Genomic DNA, 21,598 nt, shown 5'->3' on the forward strand with positions numbered 1-21,598 from the left:
GCTAATCATAAGATAAACTGTCAAAACAAAAACAAATAGGAAGAGGAATGAATTATATAAGGAAGGGCCTTTCAAAGAATGAGCCTCTCTACCTCTTTGCTCTTTAGGGCTTGTATATCATTCACAAAACATCGGAGGTCTTAAAATTACTTAAAAATTAATGTTTATATGAAAGAAATTACATTTGAAGAATATATTATTAGATAAGTATCTTGTATCACTCTATAACTTTTTAAAATTGTTATAGAAGAATGTTTTATGTTCATGATGTATTGTTAAGAAAAAGAAACAGATTACCAAACCATCTATACATGGGTGCATAATCCTGTCTTCACTTTTTCAAAATTAAATCAGACGTGGGGAATTTCTTCATGATTCAATCTGCTGAACTATGCAGCCATCCTATGTTCATTTTTAGTAAACTATTTGTACATGTACAAAAAGGACTGAAAGGCTATATACAAAAATGTTAATGGTGATTATCTCTGAATGGTAGTATTATGTATGATTTTTATTTTCTTCTTTTTTTATTACAAAAGACATTACTTCTATACTATGAAAAATAATAAAATTAATATTTTACAAAGAAGTGCTTTATGTATAGTAAATGTTTACTAAATGTTCTTGAAAATGGAATGGAATGGAAAGGAACGGAACAGAATTTGATATAAGTTAGAATCTGAGCCACCTAGAGTTCTTATCCAGTTCTACCATTGAATTGTTAAATGGCCTTGGCCTGATCATTTTTCTTTCAGTTCTCTATTTAAAATCGTAAAGAATTTGTTGTATTTAAGAGATTTTTATAAAAAGTATCCTTTCACTAGGACACCACTGGTGAAATTGGAACTAGTGTTTTGTCACTCTCTAACGTCTCTAAAAAAACCAGATATTGGAATAACGTTCCTGAAGAATACAGGCATTTTACTTTTAATGATCTGTTTAACAACAAACTGGAGTTTGAACATTTCCGCCAGTTTCTTGAGGCTCATTCTGCAAGGTGAGGAATATAACCATTTTTAAGCATATTTCTCATTTAAAACAGAATTTTTCTAAGGTACTGGTTTTGAGTCAACATTTTATACTAGTGATTTGGTGCTAGATTTTACTCATGTCAGAATGAACATAATTACATGAAATCTGTATGGATAACTTTTTTTTGATGGGGTTTCACTATGTTGCCCAGGCTGATCTTGAACACCTGGTCTCAAGCAGTCTTCCCACCTCAGCCTCCTAAGGAGCTGGAATTACAGCGAACCAATGCACCTGGCTATAGGGTTAACTTTTTGCTGGAGTGCATTTTGATTGTTGCAGCCTCCATATTGTTATTTTAAATGGTTACACAATATATGTTGATGTTTTTAGCATTGGCTAACTTAAAACACCAGTATGCTTTACTTTTTCTCCTTTTTGCTATTTCTTTCTTTTGCATTTCTCTAGACAGGTACTTTACTTGCTATTTCTAGAAAGTGTCTTTTATATTTCACTAAGATATTGAAATTATTGTAATATTTTACAATTTTTATTAACTGATATGTAAATGAAACATTGTAGTTTTGCCCAGAATCTTGAACCTTATAACATATTTATCTAATATCAGCTGAAGTATTGATTATATATTTTTCATATTAATTTTCTACCAAGTTAACAGAAATGGGTTAGATGTGGGAGCCAGATGTCACTGTATATAGTTTCCCTTCATTGTGATGAACATTATCTTAAATTTGGCCTGTTGTCAAATGGACATGCCATATGTGTAAATTTTCTCATATTTGAAATTGGTGATACTAGTTCATCATTCGTGGAAGAACTCTGAGACCCCACCAATAATGATGATAGATTATTTTCTGATACCAATGCTTCTTTGTCATTCATATATTTAGCCAGGATTCGGAGTATAATAGAGTCAACCTAACTGGCCTAGAAAAGGATCAGAGATACTTTATTGTACTCATTAGTTCCGTGATCTAATCAGTTGTGCTAATTAGTCAAGGTGGCCACTTTATAAGTTCTGTCAAAACAAACTGTTTGGTGTGTAGTAGAATTTGGAGAAATAAATAAGATTTTGTTTTCATTTTAGCATGGACCTTATGTGCTGGACAGACATTGAGCAGTTCCGAAGAATAATTTATAGAGATCGAAATCAAAGGGAGGCAAAATCTATATACATTAAAAACAAATACCTTAATAAAAAATATTTCTTTGGACCCAACAGTCCAGCTTCGCTACATCAGCAAGACCAGGTATTGGCATGGACACCTCTTTTTTATATTGATGTATGAAAAGCAATAATTTATTTGCTAACAACTTGAAAGTCTCTTTTTTCTTTTGTTTTGCTTTTATGACTTATATGTTAGATACTTTTGATATTTATTTAGATATTCATAAGTATGTGTAAATTAAATGTCTTTAAAATCCACTCAAGTACTGCATAGTATAAAAATGTGTCACTTTGAAAAGTAATTTATAAAATAAAATAGCTTCTATTCATCCACTGATTCATTCATTCAACAAATAAGAGTTCCTATGATATGCCAGACACTGTTCCAGGGGCTCAGGATAGTGTGGTGAACAAGATGGACAAGGTCCCTACACCTTTCAACAAGTAGAAAGCAGCCATTATCAACTGCTAAACCTAATCTCTCTTTTCTGTTTTTCTCTTAACAGATATTACTCCAAACATAATCAATCTTTGAAAATCCTGTTTACAATTGTATTGTCCCCAGAAACTATTATCACTGGCTAGGAACATAGGTTTGGCCATTTTGTTGGGCTACAGTCCTATGGCCTTAATCACAGCTTATTAATAATTACAGTGTCATTAGATTGGGATTCAGCAGTGGATTTGTGTTCATGTGACACTTCTCATAAAATATGGCTCAATTTTTATACTTTTGAAATATAAAGAATTAAGTATTATAATTTGTTTAAAGTTTGTTAATACTGCATTAATACCTAAAGATCAAGTGCATAGTGTCTGTTTTTTTGTTTGTTTGGTTTTGAGGTAGGATCTTACTCTGTTGCCTGTGCTAGAGTGCAGTGGCATGATCGTAGCTCACCGCAACCTCAAACTGCTGGGCTTAAGTGATTTTTATGCCTCAGTCTCCCAAGTAGTTGGTACTACAGGCACATGCCACCATACCTGGCTCATTTTTCTGTTTATCGTAGAGACAGGGGTCTTGCTCTTGCCCAGGCTGGTCTAGAATTCCTGACCTCAAGTGATCCTCCCGCCTCAGCCTCCCAAAGTGCTGGGATTACAGCCGTGAAACAGTGAAACACTGTGCCTGGCCTAATTTTTTATTTTGGTAGTTTACAAGAATGCATATCCTAATGGCATACATTTATAAAATACAAATTTCATATTAATGCTTAAGTTAGTTAATTAAAGAAAAGTTCAGAGCAGTTCACAAGCAGGACACACCAAATTAAAAAGCTAGATTTTGGGGGGGAGGGTAGAATAATAAGCAAAAGCTTTTGGGAGTAAGAGGGAACAGAAATTCTAGAATTGAGCAACTTTAACAAAAATGCCTTGCCATTAGTTCCCTGTGATACAAATCTGGGACACATTAGCAAAATTAGTTGGGTATCTCAATAAGCACAAGTATGAAATAAACACATGGAAAGCATTTGTTTTCTGTTTGGCTTGTGCTACATTGCATGAGGTTTCATGGTATCTGATGCTACTGTGTGAACCCTCCATAGTACATACAACATGCTGAGAATTTAAGTCAGTGGAAAAAGTCACCCATTACTATCATAGCAAATGGATGTGCTTACAACTGAGGCGTTTTCCCAGTGATCCTTCTTCATCTTTGTCATTACTTTTTACTTATTAATATTTTATACTTAAGGAGGTCTTACATCGCATTAAGTTTTATAAAGATCATGCTAGTCCTAATTTCAGTTGTACAGCCAATTTCCTCTTTGATTAGCAAGGTAGTCTTTTTTTTCTTTGTCTTTTTTATGCAAAAACATTAATAATATTATTAAAAGAGGGCTAAGAAGATTTCTCTTTTATACAAAAAATATTATTAGTAGTGCTATTTTGTTAATATTATTAATCAAAAGAGAATTAAGAAGAGAGCAGTTATGCCAGTGAGGAATCCAGAAATTTTGGCAATGTCTGAGCAGAAATAGGTAGAAAACAGAATGAGTTATAGCAGGAAATATCCATTAGTAGCTTGTTGATGTCAACAATTAAGCAGAAGGAAGATTTGGGTCACAAAGAAATTGTGTTTTATAAATGGTGCTACCTGTACAGATCAGTGACTTTTATCTATAAAACATGACCTTTGTCTGCTTTCTGCTGCCTCTGTTTTATTTTTAGAAGTTGTTGAAACAGCCCTTCATTGCTACCACTACCATCATCCTGCCATCTCCAAACCAACATTTGTTGGTAATATACATATTTAAAATATCTAAGTCAAGATTGTCTCTTAACTAATGAATCCTCATTTTTCTCATGCAAAAAAGAAAATTCTTTCTCACATGGGTCAATTTGACTAGAATCACAGACTCATAGAATATTAGACTTAGAAGAGAGCTTAGAAAATGAATAGACTAATGTCCTCATCTTACAGTTGAAGATACTGAATCCATGGAGAAAAAAATGCCATTGCTTATGGTCACACAGAATAAAAATCCCACTTTTGTGTTCTTTTTAATGTATCACAAGTAAACAAAATCATACATCTTAAACAACCACCACATAAACCGCAATTGTCTACATACAATATAGCCAGGAGATATTATACAGAAAATGAAAATTGTGGCACCTATCAGGTGTGCAGCAAATAATTTTGGAATGATTGAATGAACTAATGACTATTAGTGTTTCTTTAATAAAGCACAAGTTTGTAGTTTATGTTTCATTTATATTTTCTTAGATAATGCATTTAACTGGTGGCTGGGGGAAGATTCTCCATGAGCAGCTTGATGCATCTGTTCTAATTGAAGTTCAGAAGCATGTACTAAATAGGCTAGAAAATGTGTGGTTGCCATTGTTCCTTGCAAGTGAACAATTTGGAGCACGTCAAAAGATAAAGGTATATAAATTAATGTAATCTTTGGACAGCAGCTGGCAGTACCTGTCAAAACCTCAAATGTGCACACCTGTTGACCTAGCCATTGTACTTCTGTTGACAGCGATTAAAAGCATGGAGTCAGGCTTCTGTGTTGGCCAGGCTGGAGTGCAGTGGCATGATCATAGCTCACTGCAGCCTCCAACTCCTGGGCTCAAGGCATCCTCCTGCCTCAGCCTCCCAGCTAGCTGGAATTACAGGCGCACACCACCCGCTCCCAGCTCAGGCTCCCAAGTTTTAATCTCAACACTGCCACCTATTAATTGTACCCCTTTTAAGTTTCATAAATTAGATTCCCCGTTTGAAAAATGAAGCTAATAATAGCTATTGCTTTGTAAGGTCCTTGTGAAAATGAAATGAAATGAATGTGTGTTTAGTTTCTTAGTATGGCGCTTGACACATGGAAAACATTCAAATGTTATCTATTAATATAGTTGTTATTTTTAATATTATTAAGTCTTCACACAAATAGACAAGGATATACAAGGACATTCACTACAATAACATATGGGAGAATAATTGAGTGAGTTATGATAATTCCATGCTATGGAAAACTATGCAGATTCCCACATAAAATGAGATTATAAAAATGAGGTTAAAATATAAAAATGAGATTTCCACATGTACTGATATGAAAGGTTTTATTTATTGAATGAAACAAGCAAGATGCAGAACACTATATAGAAGATGATACCATTACATCTATTTACATTGGTACATTTGTCTATCTGTGCATATTTATACATCCATCCATCATCCATCTATCAATCTTTATGCTTATGGGAAAAGATTTAAAAGGATCTCCCTCCTGGGAATGGGTTTGGGGAGCGAGAAGGATTTTTACTTTTTACTTTGTAAAGTGGGTTTGTTTTTGCTTTACTTTGTTTTTATTTTATAAGAAGTAAGTATTACTTTGATAATTTAAAATGTCATTAGCATACCTAAAAAGAGGCAAACCTAATCTTTACAAAAATAACACAAGGGTCAGAAAACATGTCATTTTGTACTTTAGTATGCAAAGCCACATGCCATTAATACTGATCGGGAAGAACCTGAAAAAATTTTCCTCCATTCAATTTCTCAAACACTTTGAGGCCTATTTATCTGGAAACATCCTTAGTCATTTGGGCAATGTATATTATGGAAAACACAGTATAGCTGGGAACACAGAATTTTTAGTGTGGAGAAGAAGAGCTGACTTGATTTAGGCAAAAAGTTCCTGGAAATAAGCTTTGGGAAAACTCAAATCTCCTCATTTCCTTTCTTTGGGCTAACTCCAATTCTCTATCCAAAGCCAAGTAAAAATACATTTGGCTTACTAATACTATTTACCACATTTTCTCATTTTGTTTACCGCAGTAATTTTATTGTAACTCATAGTCATTCCTGACTTACCATTTTTTGAGTGGCCAGAAAAATAAACTGGTTCTGGCAACCTTAAGTCGAAGACAAAAAGGAAGGGTGAGAATTTATTCTAAAATGGTGCTGGGGCATCTCACACACTTAAGGAAAGAGTTAATGCCCAAGCTTTGGAAAAGATGTTGGCCATGATAGCCCTAGGAACCCTGAAAGAATGCTCAGATCTTTTCTCCTGGCCATGGCCATCAAAAAGACTCAGTCCCAGTGAATCCAGTCCTTGTCTCTCCAGATCAGTTCCTGGATTTATTCTGCTGTGGACTGGGAGGGAGAGTCAATAGCACAGGTTTGGCAAGAGTGGTTCCCAAGAAAAAGGAAATATTATGAATAGGCAAGAAGTTATCTATTGTATTTCCCTCTGTATTGAGTAATTTTTGTGCTCTTCTAAAGTTGTGGAAGTATATGGCTAGAAAATAGAACAAACATCTGAGAAGTCGTAATTGTCCCTCCAGCTTCTGTTCCCACGTGAGCCAAAGTGAAACTGTCAACTACATTTGAAGCAGTACAGTCAAGTATTAACTATCTCTATTTTGCAGATGAGGAAACTGTTCAGAGAATTTGAGTGATTCGCCCAAGGACCTAGCTGTAGGGCTTCCATTTCTAAGTTTGATCTTCTTTCTCCTGAACTGCACTATCTCTTTTTAAGCTGACCTTTACCTCATTTTTTATTTAGCTGTTAAATTAGTAAATGATTTCAAAACTTTAGATATTCTGAATAACTGGGATAAAATAATTGGTTTTGCGTTTAGGTGCAGATGAAAGACATAGCAGAAGAGCTCTTACTACAGAAGCATGAAAGGAAAATCGGGGTCTGGAAGGCAAGTATTGCTTGTTATATTCCTCCTCTTGTAAGTTTTGCTTTGTCAAAATACTGTTTTTCCTTCCTGTTCTGTTTAAAGACCCTCACTGTAAACACTGGTACATTTGGTCTAAACCACCAAATGATGGCTGATACGGTTCTTAATCGGTGAATGGAATTTGGAAGAAAGTGTAACTCTACCAGAGCTCTGTTGTTAGAGAGATCCTTGACCAACTCAACCTTAGAAGTGTTTGATTGCCTTTAAATGTGTATTTTTCTTTACTCTGCTTGTGATGGATTTATTGAGACAAGCTGTTCATTCTAGCATATGGGAGTTTATTATTAAGAGTGGTTTACACACAAAAAGAATGAATAATATGCAGTGGAATCAGCAGGTTAAATCAACTTACATTCCCCCTTTATTTAGAATTATAGTTTACCTTTAAAAGAATTAAGATAACTATCATTTTGGTGATTATTAAAACCACTATGATTCTATAATGTGCTAGAAATTGCCTATTTTGCTTTGCAAAAGCATGATAAACTGAGTCTTATTTTTGAAGCTACAAGTTTATATGTATTTATCCTTCTATAGGTCATGATAGAATATCCAACTAGACATAGGTGACCCTCTGCAAACTAAAAAAGATAAAAATTTATTTGAATGTTAGAGGAATGTATGTATGTTAGTATGCCCTTTCCTGTGTTTTCCTCTTGAAAGGAAGTAAACTTTGTTTTCTGCTATATTTTTTATTGAAATTTTAAGTGGAATGGGCTTATATTTTATATTATTGCACATTGTATAATATTTTCTGTTTAGTTAAATTACAGGTTTTAGTTAGATTTCTAAGTTTTAGTATCTTAAGAAGCAGACCTTAAAACATTATTTGCTAAGTGGATTTTAAATAAACATCCCTGTCTAATACATAGTTGTTCCTATTTATAGGGCTGTAATTTTAATATGGACCATATGGTGAGGCTCTTAACTTTTTTGTTCAGAGAACATGACATGTACCTCACTAAAATAGTGATAGACATCTATTCACTTTGGGTTAACAGCACTACCGTTCATCTAGATTGCCTGAAGTTGCCTTCAGTTTTCAGTTTCCAACTCAGAGGTCATCCTCAAGGCCCTTCCCTGTAAAGGTTTTACTCACTCAGATTGCATTAGTTACTCCTTTCTTTGTGTTCCCATAGCACTTTTTTACATAACTCTCTAAACACATATTGATGGTCACATATGATTTGTGTCAAGGAATTTATTTTATGCATTGTCAGTAATGGCTATTTTTCATGTATTTTAATTAATATAATGCCTAAATACATCTAAAACGTTGCCTTTGGAATGATGCTTCCTTGCATGGTTGTACACTAAAACCAGATTTGGGAAACTTCAATAAAATTCAGATCTATTCAATAAATTCAATAAAATCTCTTTCTTATATTTTCGAATCTGAGAGGTTAAAGGGAATTGAATATGTGATTTTAAATGATCGAAATAAAAAAAAGTAGACATTTTAAAATTGTGAAGATATAAAGTAAATGTAGATAAAAATATCTTTATGACACCATTAGTGCTTCTGGATTTTACGTTATATAAAGTAAATCCTTCAGAGGAATTTTATTATTGAAAATACTTTATTAGTAATTATCATTATCATTCTTAATTATTAGTCATAATTTATTATTAAAATAATGTAAAGATATCTCACTTAAAAACATAATCTTTCCAGGATGAAATTATAGTGAGGCTCAGCCAGTTTTCTATTTAAATTATGGAATTATTTATGGCGCTTGACACATGGAAAACATTCAAATGTTATCTATTAATATAGTTGTTATTTTTAATATTATTAAGTCTTCACACAAATGGACAAGGATATACAAGGACATTCACTACAATAACATATGGGAGAATAATTGAGTGAGTTATGATAATTCCATGCTATGGAAAACTATGCAGATTCCCACATAAAATGAGATTATAAAAATGAGGTTAAAATATAAAAATGAGATTTCCACATGTACTGATATGAAAGGTTTTATTTATTGAATGAAACAAGCAAGATGCAGAACACTATATAGAAGATGATACCATTACATCTATTTACATTGGTACATTTGTCTATCTGTGCATATTTATACATCCATCCATCATCCATCTATCAATCTTTATGCTTATGGGAAAAGATTTAAAAGGATCTCCCTCCTGGGAATGGGTTTGGGGAGCGAGAAGGATTTTTACTTTTTACTTTGTAAAGTGGGTTTGTTTTTGCTTTACTTTGTTTTTATTTTATAAGAAGTAAGTATTACTTTGATAATTTAAAATGTCATTAGCATACCTAAAAAGAGGCAAACCTAATCTTTACAAAAATAACACAAGGGTCAGAAAACATGTCATTTTGTACTTTAGTATGCAAAGCCACATGCCATTAATACTGATCGGGAAGAACCTGAAAAAATTTTCCTCCATTCAATTTCTCAAACACTTTGAGGCCTGTTTATCTGGAAACATCCTTAGTCATTTGGGCAATGTATATTATGGAAAACACAGTATAGCTGGGAACACAGAATTTTTAGTGTGGAGAAGAAGAGCTGACTTGATTTAGGCAAAAAGTTCCTGGAAATAAGCTTTGGGAAAACTCAAATCTCCTCATTTCCTTTCTTTGGGCTAACTCCAATTCTCTATCCAAAGCCAAGTAAAAATACATTTGGCTTACTAATACTATTTACCACATTTTCTCATTTTGTTTACCGCAGTAATTTTATTGTAACTCATAGTCATTCCTGACTTACCATTTTTTGAGTGGCCAGAAAAATAAACTGGTTCTGGCAACCTTAAGTCGAAGACAAAAAGGAAGGGTGAGAATTTATTCTAAAATGGTGCTGGGGCATCTCACACACTTAAGGAAAGAGTTAATGCCCAAGCTTTGGAAAAGATGTTGGCCATGATAGCCCTAGGAACCCTGAAAGAATGCTCAGATCTTTTCTCCTGGCCATGGCCATCAAAAAGACTCAGTCCCAGTGAATCCAGTCCTTGTCTCTCCAGATCAGTTCCTGGATTTATTCTGCTGTGGACTGGGAGGGAGAGTCAATAGCACAGGTTTGGCAAGAGTGGTTCCCAAGAAAAAGGAAATATTATGAATAGGCAAGAAGTTATCTATTGTATTTCCCTCTGTATTGAGTAATTTTTGTGCTCTTCTAAAATTGTGGAAGTATATGGCTAGAAAATAGAACAAACATCTGAGAAGTCGTAATTGTCCCTCCAGCTTCTGTTCCCACGTGAGCCAAAGTGAAACTGTCAACTACATTTGAAGCAGTACAGTCAAGTATTAACTATCTCTATTTTGCAGATGAGGAAACTGTTCAGAGAATTTGAGTGATTCGCCCAAGGACCTAGCTGTAGGGCTTCCATTTCTAAGTTTGATCTTCTTTCTCCTGAACTGCACTATCTCTTTTTAAGCTGACCTTTACCTCATTTTTTATTTAGCTGTTAAATTAGTAAATGATTTCAAAACTTTAGATATTCTGAATAACTGGGATAAAATAATTGGTTTTGCGTTTAGGTGCAGATGAAAGACATAGCAGAAGAGCTCTTACTACAGAAGCATGAAAGGAAAATCGGGGTCTGGAAGGCAAGTATTGCTTGTTATATTCCTCCTCTTGTAAGTTTTGCTTTGTCAAAATACTGTTTTTCCTTCCTGTTCTGTTTAAAGACCCTCACTGTAAACACTGGTACATTTGGTCTAAACCACCAAATGATGGCTGATACGGTTCTTAATCGGTGAATGGAATTTGGAAGAAAGTGTAACTCTACCAGAGCTCTGTTGTTAGAGAGATCCTTGACCAACTCAACCTTAGAAGTGTTTGATTGCCTTTAAATGTGTATTTTTCTTTACTCTGCTTGTGATGGATTTATTGAGACAAGCTGTTCATTCTAGCATATGGGAGTTTATTATTAAGAGTGGTTTACACACAAAAAGAATGAATAATATGCAGTGGAATCAGCAGGTTAAATCAACTTACATTCCCCCTTTATTTAGAATTATAGTTTACCTTTAAAAGAATTAAGATAACTATCATTTTGGTGATTATTAAAACCACTATGATTCTATAATGTGCTAGAAATTGCCTATTTTGCTTTGCAAAAGCATGATAAACTGAGTCTTATTTTTGAAGCTACAAGTTTATATGTATTTATCCTTCTATAGGTCATGATAGAATATCCAACTAGACATAGGTGACCCTCTGCAAACTAAAAAAGATAAAAATTTATTTGAATGTTAGAGGAATGTATGTATGTTAGTATGCCCTTTCCTGTGTTTTCCTCTTGAAAGGAAGTAAACTTTGTTTTCTGCTATATTTTTTATTGAAATTTTAAGTGGAATGGGCTTATATTTTATATTATTGCACATTGTATAATATTTTCTGTTTAGTTAAATTACAGGTTTTAGTTAGATTTCTAAGTTTTAGTATCTTAAGAAGCAGACCTTAAAACATTATTTGCTAAGTGGATTTTAAATAAACATCCCTGTCTAATACATAGTTGTTCCTATTTATAGGGCTGTAATTTTAATATGGACCATATGGTGAGGCTCTTAACTTTTTTGTTCAGAGAACATGACATGTACCTCACTAAAATAGTGATAGACATCTATTCACTTTGGGTTAACAGCACTACCGTTCATCTAGATTGCCTGAAGTTGCCTTCAGTTTTCAGTTTCCAACTCAGAGGTCATCCTCAAGGCCCTTCCCTGTAAAGGTTTTACTCACTCAGATTGCATTAGTTACTCCTTTCTTTGTGTTCCCATAGCACTTTTTTACATAACTCTCTAAACACATATTGATGGTCACATATGATTTGTGTCAAGGAATTTATTTTATGCATTGTCAGTAATGGCTATTTTTCATGTATTTTAATTAATATAATGCCTAAATACATCTAAAACGTTGCCTTTGGAATGATGCTTCCTTGCATGGTTGTACACTAAAACCAGATTTGGGAAACTTCAATAAAATTCAGATCTATTCAATAAATTCAATAAAATCTCTTTCTTATATTTTCGAATCTGAGAGGTTAAAGGGAATTGAATATGTGATTTTAAATGATCGAAATAAAAAAAAGTAGACATTTTAAAATTGTGAAGATATAAAGTAAATGTAGATAAAAATATCTTTATGACACCATTAGTGCTTCTGGATTTTACGTTATATAAAGTAAATCCTTCAGAGGAATTTTATTATTGAAAATACTTTATTAGTAATTATCATTATCATTCTTAATTATTAGTCATAATTTATTATTAAAATAATGTAAAGATATCTCACTTAAAAACATAATCTTTCCAGGATGAAATTATAGTGAGGCTCAGCCAGTTTTCTATTTAAATTATGGAATTATTTGATAATTTTTTCTTAAAAAATTAAAAAAATATTTTTTATCCCATATATGATAATATGAAAAAAATATTAAATGTTCAACTGCTTTTTTGAAAAGGCAGGAGAATTATATATTAATATGTAACATATATGTAATAATAAAATAAGTAATATTAATATATAACTGTAACATTATGATTACTTTGTTCTATTTAAGCATAGAACTCATACTATTCACTAAAAAGTGGTTTTTCACCATAGTCTCAAACTGTAATAACTGTTAACATTCTTAAACAATGTTCTAAATCATCCAGTCATTTCTTTTTCTCTCTACCTCTTAAAAAATGATGCCATAAAAATATGAGAGACAAAAGAGACGGGAACAGAGGGTAAAGAAAGCTGCCAAATTCTATTGTATCCATGCCACAAATTTCAACAGCCAAAATTAAAGGAAACAGAAGCTCATAATTAATGACTTTATTATTACTTTTACCACACAGCTAATTTTCTGTATCCTCTGTTTTGGACAGCCTGTGGAGAGTAAGTGGATATCTTCATCTTGTGAAATCATTGCTTTTCGTAAAGCTTTATTGAATCCAGTTACTGCAAGACAATTTCAACATTTTGTGGCTCTAAAAGGAGATTTATTGGAAAATGGGGTGCTTTTTTGGCAAGAAGTACAAAAATATAAGGTATTGTATTGGAAGCTGGTGAATACCTCTTTTTGAGGAGGAAATGCATTAATACATTAGATTTTTAACTGTAACTTTATATTAATAGGTAAGATCTGTATAAGATATCCCAATTTTGTCATCATCTTTTTACCAGAGCATAAATATTGAGGTGTTTATTGTAGACTCTAGATACATTTAGTATTATACAGCAAATAGTAAGAGTGAGCCCTGGAATCACTCTTGGAACAAGTTGAGCATCTCAAATCCAAAAGTCTGAAACTTGAAGTGCTCCAAGTCCAAAACTTTGTGAGTACCGACATGGCACTCAAAGGAAATGCTCATTGGAGTATTTCAGATTTCAGATTTTTGGATTTGGGATACTTACCTGGTAGGTATAATACAAATATTCCAAAATCCAAAAAAAATCCCAAATTTGAAACGCTTCTGGTCCCAAGCATTTTGGATAAGGGATATTCAGCCTGTATTAGGTTTTTCAAGGTATTAACATACAGTATGATTTAATGAGAACCTTCCTGAAGAGAGTTTTAACTATATTTTTACATATCATTAATCTATAAGTGACTTACACATTTTTCCTGACGCTATCCATATTCGATATACTCATATAACCAAAAGTTTGTTATAAGAATTCTTCCCAACCGTATTTATAGCAATAGTAATGAAAGATGTTGGATTATAGATAAATAAACCAACAGTGATGAGAAAGACTCTTCTATTAGAAGGAATGACCAAATTCTTAACAAAATAAGAAAAAAAAAACAAGTGGTTAGGTGCAAAGGCAGTTTATTTTCAGGTTAAGTGTTTAATGGAATCATATAGAATCTTTGCATTGAAGAGGAGGAAGGGACTTTCTATGTTATGTTATCTAGACTTGAATAAAGAAATGTGGTCTAAAAATACCTAAGAGGTATCTAGTCTCTGCTTAAATGCCCCCAGAGGTAGCAGGCTTATTTCCTTACAAGTAGCCTATTCTATCCCATTGTAAAAGTGGAAAATAAAAATAAACAAAATGTAAGAGTATAATGCTTTCAAATGACCTGTAATCTAACTACATATTATGTAACACTAATACAATTGATCAATATATAGTTACTCATCGCTCAATAAAATCTACTTCTAAGCTTTTTCCAATATACCATGAAACTGTTTCTACTCTTTTCTGTTATCAACAGTTTTGGGACAATTCTCAGCTTAAGCAGTAACATAAAGAATTTTTTTTGAGAGAAGTTGTTTTCACTATCTTTCACAAGAGTAATTTTTATTTTTATTTTTATTTTTTTTTGAGACAGAGTCTCACTGTGTTGCCCGGGGTAGAGTGCCGTGGCATCAGCCTAGCTCACAGCAACCTCAAACTCTTGGGCTCAAGCGATCCTCCTGCCTCAGCCTCCCGAGTATCTGGGACTACAGGCATGCGCCACCATGCCCGGCTAATTTTTTCTATATATTTTTAGTTGTCCGATTAATTTGTTTCTATTTTTAGTAGAGATGGGGTCTTGCTCTTGCTCAGGCTGGTTTCGAACTCCTGAGCTCAAACGATCCACCCACCTCGGTCTCCCAGAGAGCTAGGATTACAGGCGTGAGCCACCGCGCCCCGCCCCAAGAGTAATATTAAAATAATTCTTTTCGAGAATTAGAAAGGAGGTACAGTCTGTTTTCCACAGTAGGCAATTTTTTAATGAGATAAACTTTAGAAAATAGATATTTAAAAAAAAAAAAAACGTCGACTCACACATAGTCAACCCTTGGTTTTGTGACCTTCTCCTTCAAGGCTGCCCTTGGTCTCTATTTTAATATCTTTCCTACAGTATAGCATGAAGGACTTACCATAGTAGGTAGCCATTAAAAATCATGCTATAGGAGTAAATTTGTTCATCCAACAAACATTAAGTATCTAGTGTGCCAGGCATTATGCTGGATTGCAGGAATAAAAAAGTGAATACAATACATTTCCCTCCCTCAGGGAGGAAGACATCCATGAAAACAAATATGAAATAGCGTTGGTTCTGATCCATGTTCTGACTAGGCATAATTTTAGCTCAGAGAAAGGAATGATGGGGGTGGGGGGCGGTAGGTCAGGGAGATCTCGGCAAAAGTGACAATGTTTACCTTGGGTCTTGAGGGAGTTTACCAGTTGGAAAGCATTCCACATGGCAAAGTCTTACTGAGCTAACTCTCTTATGGCTTCATCTTATTAAATGTTTACTAGGTACTAGATATTGTCTTAATGCTTTTTGTGTAACAATGAATTTATTGTTATAGTATGTTAATAATGAATTTATTCTTCACAAGAATCCTATGAAGTCAAGGATGTTATTTTCACCATTTTACAGATGAAGCTAGTGTCCAGAAAAGTTAAGGCACTGTCAACATTACACAGCTAATTAAGCATTAGAGCTAGAATTTAATCAAGTCATTATATTGCCAAAGCCATGCCCTCAACCACTAAGTTATGCTGCCTCCCAGTAATGACTGTGGTAAGATGCAAAGAGATAGCTAGAGTAGTTTTAATCGTTGTTCTGGATTGGGAAAAATTGGAAAGAACCCTGTTGTACAAGAGGACATTGATTACTTAATTAATGATATATCCATGCAATAAAATACTCCTCAGCCATTAAAAACTATGGTCTCCAACCTCCTGGGTCCACAGACTTGAACCAGTAGGTGGCCTGTGAGGACCGGGGCAGCACAGTGGAAGGTGAACTTTGGGCAAGCACGTGAAGCTCCATCTGTATTAACAGCCACTCTCCATCACTTGCACCTCCATTTGAGCTCAGCTTCCTGTCAGATCAACACAGCATTAGATTCTCATAAGAATGGGAACCCTACTGTAAATTGAGCATGAGAGGGATCTAGATTGTGCACCCCTTATGAGAATCTAATGTCTGATGATCTGAGATGAAGCTGCGGTGGTGTAGCTAGCACAGGGGAGCAGCTGCAAATATAGATTATCATTAGCAGAGAGGTTTGACTACACAATAAATGTAATGCACTTGAATAATCCTGAAACCATCTGCCTCCCACCCCCACCAGTCTGCGGAAAAATTGTCTTCTAGGAAACCAGTCCCTGGTGCCAAAAAGTTTGGGGACTGCTGATTTAAAATGTTGTGGGAGCCGGGCACAGTGGCTCGTGCCTGTAATCTTAGCACTTTGGGAGGCTGAGGTGGGATGATCACTTGAGACAAGGAGTTTGAGACCAGCTGAACAACATAGCAAGACCTCGTCTATACAAAAAATAAAAATTTAGCTGGGTGTGGTGTGCACCTGTAGTCCCAGCTAGTTGGGAGGCTGAGGCAGGAGGATTGCTTGAACCCAGGAGGTTGAGGTTTTACAATGAGCTATGATGATGCCACTGCACTCTAGCCTGGACAACAGAGCAAGACCCTCCCTGTCTCAAAAAAAAAGTTGTGGGAGAACAATCAATAATGGGAGAAGGTGTTCTTATGATTGATTTCTTTAAACTTAACTACTAAAAAAAAGTATGATTTAATCTGAAGTGTGTATGTGTGTGTGTGTAGAGAGAGAGAAAAAGAGTGGAAGGATATATTCATCCAACAAATATTTATTGAGCACCTACCAAGGGCCAGGCTAAATCCTGGATAGAACTATGATCAAAACAGTCTTCCTCTTTGAGTTTACAGTGTCGTGGGAGGGACAGGTGAGTGGTGGACAAAACAATTATAAGAGTGTGATTAGTATAATACAATGATGGAGGAATCACAGTATGCTAGGGAAGTCCCCAAGATGGACATCTCTCCTGGATGGCAGGAGTCACAGAAAGCTTAACAGAGGAAAGTGTGCTTACACTGAGACCTTAACAATGGGTAAGAGTTAACTAGGCTAACAGCACAGTAGGGCAGAACAATGAGAAAAAAAATATCAGATATATAATGATTCTGTCTAAATTCTCTTCCTTTACTCAAAATTACAACTGCGTAACTTGACAAATTTATTTTTTTATTTTATAAGCCTTACATTAATATTCCAAAATTATGAGGCTCACCAAGTAATTATATATGATATAATCCCAAAATTAACAAACATATGTGGTATAAATAGGCTTTTTCTGAGGTGATACTAAATTAAGTAAGAAGTGCTAACTATTGTTTCAATGTGACATTTATAGTAAGTTTTTTTCACGCATAACTTACGCCAGACTATAATATATGTAAAGTTTTACGTGACAGGCACCAGAATTTTTCTTTCTTTCATAATGTCCATAAGACAGCTATTACAATGCCAAGTATGCACAGGGTACTTAATAAATGTTGGCTCATTTCTGATTCAGAATTGTAAGTTTCGAAATTTTTTTGCTTTCTGTGATTTAGAAAATAGTGTCTTTGACAGAGAAATGCCATAATTCAAGCAAAGCCACCTCTTTTTTTAATTTTTATTTATTTTTTAAATCTCAAAGCTTTTTATTTTTTATTTTAAATTTTATATTAATGCATAACTCTTTTTTATTTTAGCATATTATAGGGGTACAAATGTTTAGGTTACTTTATTTAAAAAAGAATGATAGCCCTACTATCTGTGACTTTAAAACTGGCTCTTTTTAATGTACAATCATTATTTTTAGTTGTTTATCTATAAAGAGGATAATGGATTTAGGCCTTTTTGAGCCTAAATCACCTTGGTATGGAAGCAGGTCTGGATGGGGAAGCTTTTACATCCACCTATAGGCTGAGTTAGGTGCCTTTTCTCAGTGCTCTCCTAGGACCCTGTGTGTACCTCTGTCATGACATTTAGTAACTATCCAAAATTGGAGTAATGTGTTTTCACGCTATTCCTCCAGTAGAGATTGAACCTTAAAGGGGCAGGGACTGTGTCTTGAGCCTCAGCTCAGTGTCTGACATACAGCAGGCTCTCAATATATAGTTGTTAAATGAGTCAAAGTAGACACTAAAGCTGTTCCTTGGCTAGGGGAACAAGTGATCAGGATTAAATGAAATCTGTGTTTAAAGGTATATGCATCCACACCTAACGGGTATGGTATGCGCTATCTGGGGACGGACACATTTGTAGCTATGACTTGAATGGTGCAAAAGCAATATATGTAGCCTCAACATTTGTACCCCCATACTATTTTGAAATAAAAAAAATAAAGATATATGTATCAAAATGTTAAATTCCTCACATCCAAGATAAAGAAAAGCTATGATTTTTTAAGATAGCCTTGACATGTCTCAGTACCCTCTTTATCTAAAGTTAAAATGTATGTACTTCTAAAGTTAAAATATATGTAATTGGAACATATATTAACATGGTTCTATAAAGTAATGCATTAGATTTGTTTGTTTTTTAACAGAATCTTGCTCTGTCACCCAGGCTACAGTGCAGTGTGCAGTGGTACAGTCATAGCTCACTGCAGCCTCCAACTCCGGGGCTCAAGCAATCCTCTTGCCTCAGCCTCCCATGTAGCTAAGACTACAGGCACTTACCATCATGCCTGGCTAATTTTTTTTTTTTTTTTTTTTAGAGACAGAGTCTCACTATGTTGCCTGGGCTGGTCTCGCACTCCTGGCCTCAAGCAGTCCTTTTCAAGTGCTGGGATTACAGGCATGAGCCACCGTACCTCGCCAATGCATTAGTTATAAATATATTGTTTTATCTTTCCTCTTCCTTGTTCAGGACTTGTGCCATTCTCATTGTGATGCATCTGTCATCCAGAAGAAGATCACAACTATTATCAACTGCTTCATTAATTCCAATATTCCACCAGCTTTACAAATTGACATTCCAGTAGAGCAAGCCCAGAAGATTATTGAACACAGAAAGGAGTTAGGACCATATGTATTTAGAGAAGCACAGGTAAGAGATCAGGGCATGTGGCTAAGCATATTTTAAAATAGATTGAAAATCTAGATATTCTTTTAAAGCTTTTGTATTATTCATATTTGGCCAGGTTCCAGTCCTCCCAATACTGGGGTTTATTCTATTTAAATAATCTTTCCATATGCCATGGCAATATAAGACTCTAGTAACTTACATACTCTTTTGTTGATGGTAATATGCAGCAAATAAAATTAAATATTACACTTTGTTTTTCCATGGTTACCATTTTTGTTTCTAACTTAAAAAACTCCAGCTAATTCCTCCTTCCTTTCCCACCATTCATATCTCCTTTTAAAATATCTGCTACCATAAAAATGTGTAAAATATGTGTGTCCCAAGATTTGTGTATTTTTAAAAATTGGAATATTCACATAGCTCATAAAATAAGTGAGAGGAGATCTAAGTACCCTACCAACGTAAAGTACACAAACTCATGAAAGGAAAATCATGCCTGTTAACCTGCTCAAGTTACTTCTTTTTAAGATAAATAATAGAAAACAGTGACTTGGTGAACATAATTTATTTGCATTTTGAAAAGCCTTTTAGTGATGTTGTTCCTAAAAAAAATGATTAAGAAAAATAAATTATAATAGGGGTAATAGAGAAGGCCATGTCATGAATTAAGTGATATAAAACAGAGATTTAGAGTATGACTACCCATGAGCATGGAAAAAAGCCATTATTCCATAACATTCCTTTGTGAGCCAGCTGTGTCCTAAGTCCTAAGGAACTAAAAGTGGACTTATATTCTAAATTATGCATCAAAATAGGCAGAAATATAGAGGAATGATTGAGGATGTGCTAGAGAGAAATAGAGAAAACATAGTGTCAGAATAGTAGTATCTGTTAATGAAAAGATCTTAGAGATATAACTTAGCCTAGCCTAGGTCTCCTGAGAACCAGGACTTGCCCATCTATATCAAAGACCTTGAGTCGGATGGTGAATGTCTGAAGCTGCTGGCGTTGGTTCTGGCACACTCTTCAGGGATTGCAGCCAAAGAATTTCACTGGCATCCTCTAACCTGTGACTTCTACCTGATTTCCTAAAATGGAGTCTTAGATATATCTTAAACATGGACTTTGGAGCATCTGAAAATGGAGAATCTTTATTTAGGGGCCTCAACCCACAGAATCTGTTATTCTTCCTGTTTTCCTAAGAAAGCTCAGAGAATGGCATCCCCTCTTACTGGTACGTACAATCCAGAGATCTGGTGGCCATCTTCATGTCTTCTTCCCTCTCCTTCGTTCCCTTACCCCCATTGTAATCAGGCCCAAAAACTCATTCATTTGTCTCCTTGTTAACTGTCGTTCCATCCACTTTTCTCTAACTCCACACCACTAGTTCACTTCGGATCTGCAACATATCTCATATTCATTATCAGAACTCCCCGACTCTGGGCTCTCGCCAAACCATTCAACTCACAGCAGACAGACAATCTTTTTCAAAATGTGTATCTGGTCATGTCACTTCTCTGCTTAAAATATTTAAATTGCTTCCCACTGCCCTCAGAATGAAGTCCATACTCCTACGTAACTCTCTAGCTACATCTTTTTCCACTCCCTGCCATCTCTGCCCCAGTCTCACTGAAATACTGTAGTTCCATAAATGACCCTTACTCTTTGCCCTCCTGAGCTTTTTGCAGTATCATCCTGTCTCCTGTTTTTGTCCCTGTCATAACGCTTAATGCACTAAATTGAAAGTGACTGTTCTCACGTCTGACTTTCCCATAAGATTGTAACCTCTTTGAAGGCAGAGAATGTTTCTTATTTTGGGGCCCAGACGTCTGGCATAGAGTAGGCATTTTTTGGACACATGAATGAATGATGTGAGAAGAGATCTGTCATGACCGAAGGAAGTAAGATCAAATTGGAAATGAGAGCAAAGTTGAGCAGAAGGGCTGAATGGTAAATAAAAACCTGCTGAGGGTTTCAGCGTTGTTATCAGTGTAGCCTCTGCCTATCCCCTACTGCCACTCCCAGCGGCCTGGAAATTATCATCACTCAGCCGCATTTTCACTGACCCCTTTCACTCATACTAAAGCCATTGATTGCGCATCTGCTGGCAGTGAGCAAAGTAGCTCTTTATTAAAATGTTTTCTTACCCACAATTTGGTTATCTTTTAAGGTTCTGGAGGTACAGGGTAATTTTCATTAATGATAGATATTAAGCTAAAATCTCAATTGCAACTTTTAAGAACAGAGCAGTGTTATGCTTTTCATTGAAAAGTTGTGTCCTAATTGGGTGACTTTTACTGGAAAGCCTTCTAGATGGAAATATATATATATATCTGGGAGCTGGGAATGACTTAGATTTTGAGAGATAACTGAGAAGTACAGTCAATAGTAAATAGAAAAGGAGTAGTATTTAAGCCTAGGAAGTTTATAATAAAAACTACCAT

At 34.7% G+C, this 21,598-nt stretch overlaps 1 protein-coding gene across 1 annotated transcript in view; it reads left to right on the forward strand.

The window, feature by feature from the left end:
* RGS22 (regulator of G-protein signaling 22) overlaps window positions 1-21,598 on the forward strand; it is a 137,429-nt gene that overhangs the window by 100,906 nt on the left and 14,925 nt on the right. Inside the window, exons 15-20 of the mRNA XM_012643528.1 lie at window positions 825-997; window positions 2,078-2,240; window positions 4,884-5,042; window positions 7,244-7,312; window positions 13,203-13,364; window positions 18,996-19,175. Of these exons, the coding sequence (XP_012498982.1) occupies window positions 825-997; window positions 2,078-2,240; window positions 4,884-5,042; window positions 7,244-7,312; window positions 13,203-13,364; window positions 18,996-19,175 (906 nt within the window). The remainder of the gene's footprint in view (window positions 1-824; window positions 998-2,077; window positions 2,241-4,883; window positions 5,043-7,243; window positions 7,313-13,202; window positions 13,365-18,995; window positions 19,176-21,598) is intronic.

The sequence above is a fragment of the Propithecus coquereli genome, unplaced genomic scaffold (genome assembly GCF_000956105.1).
Source record: "Propithecus coquereli isolate 6110/MARCELLA unplaced genomic scaffold, Pcoq_1.0 Scaffold2, whole genome shotgun sequence".
Taxonomy (NCBI): domain Eukaryota; kingdom Metazoa; phylum Chordata; class Mammalia; order Primates; family Indriidae; genus Propithecus; species Propithecus coquereli.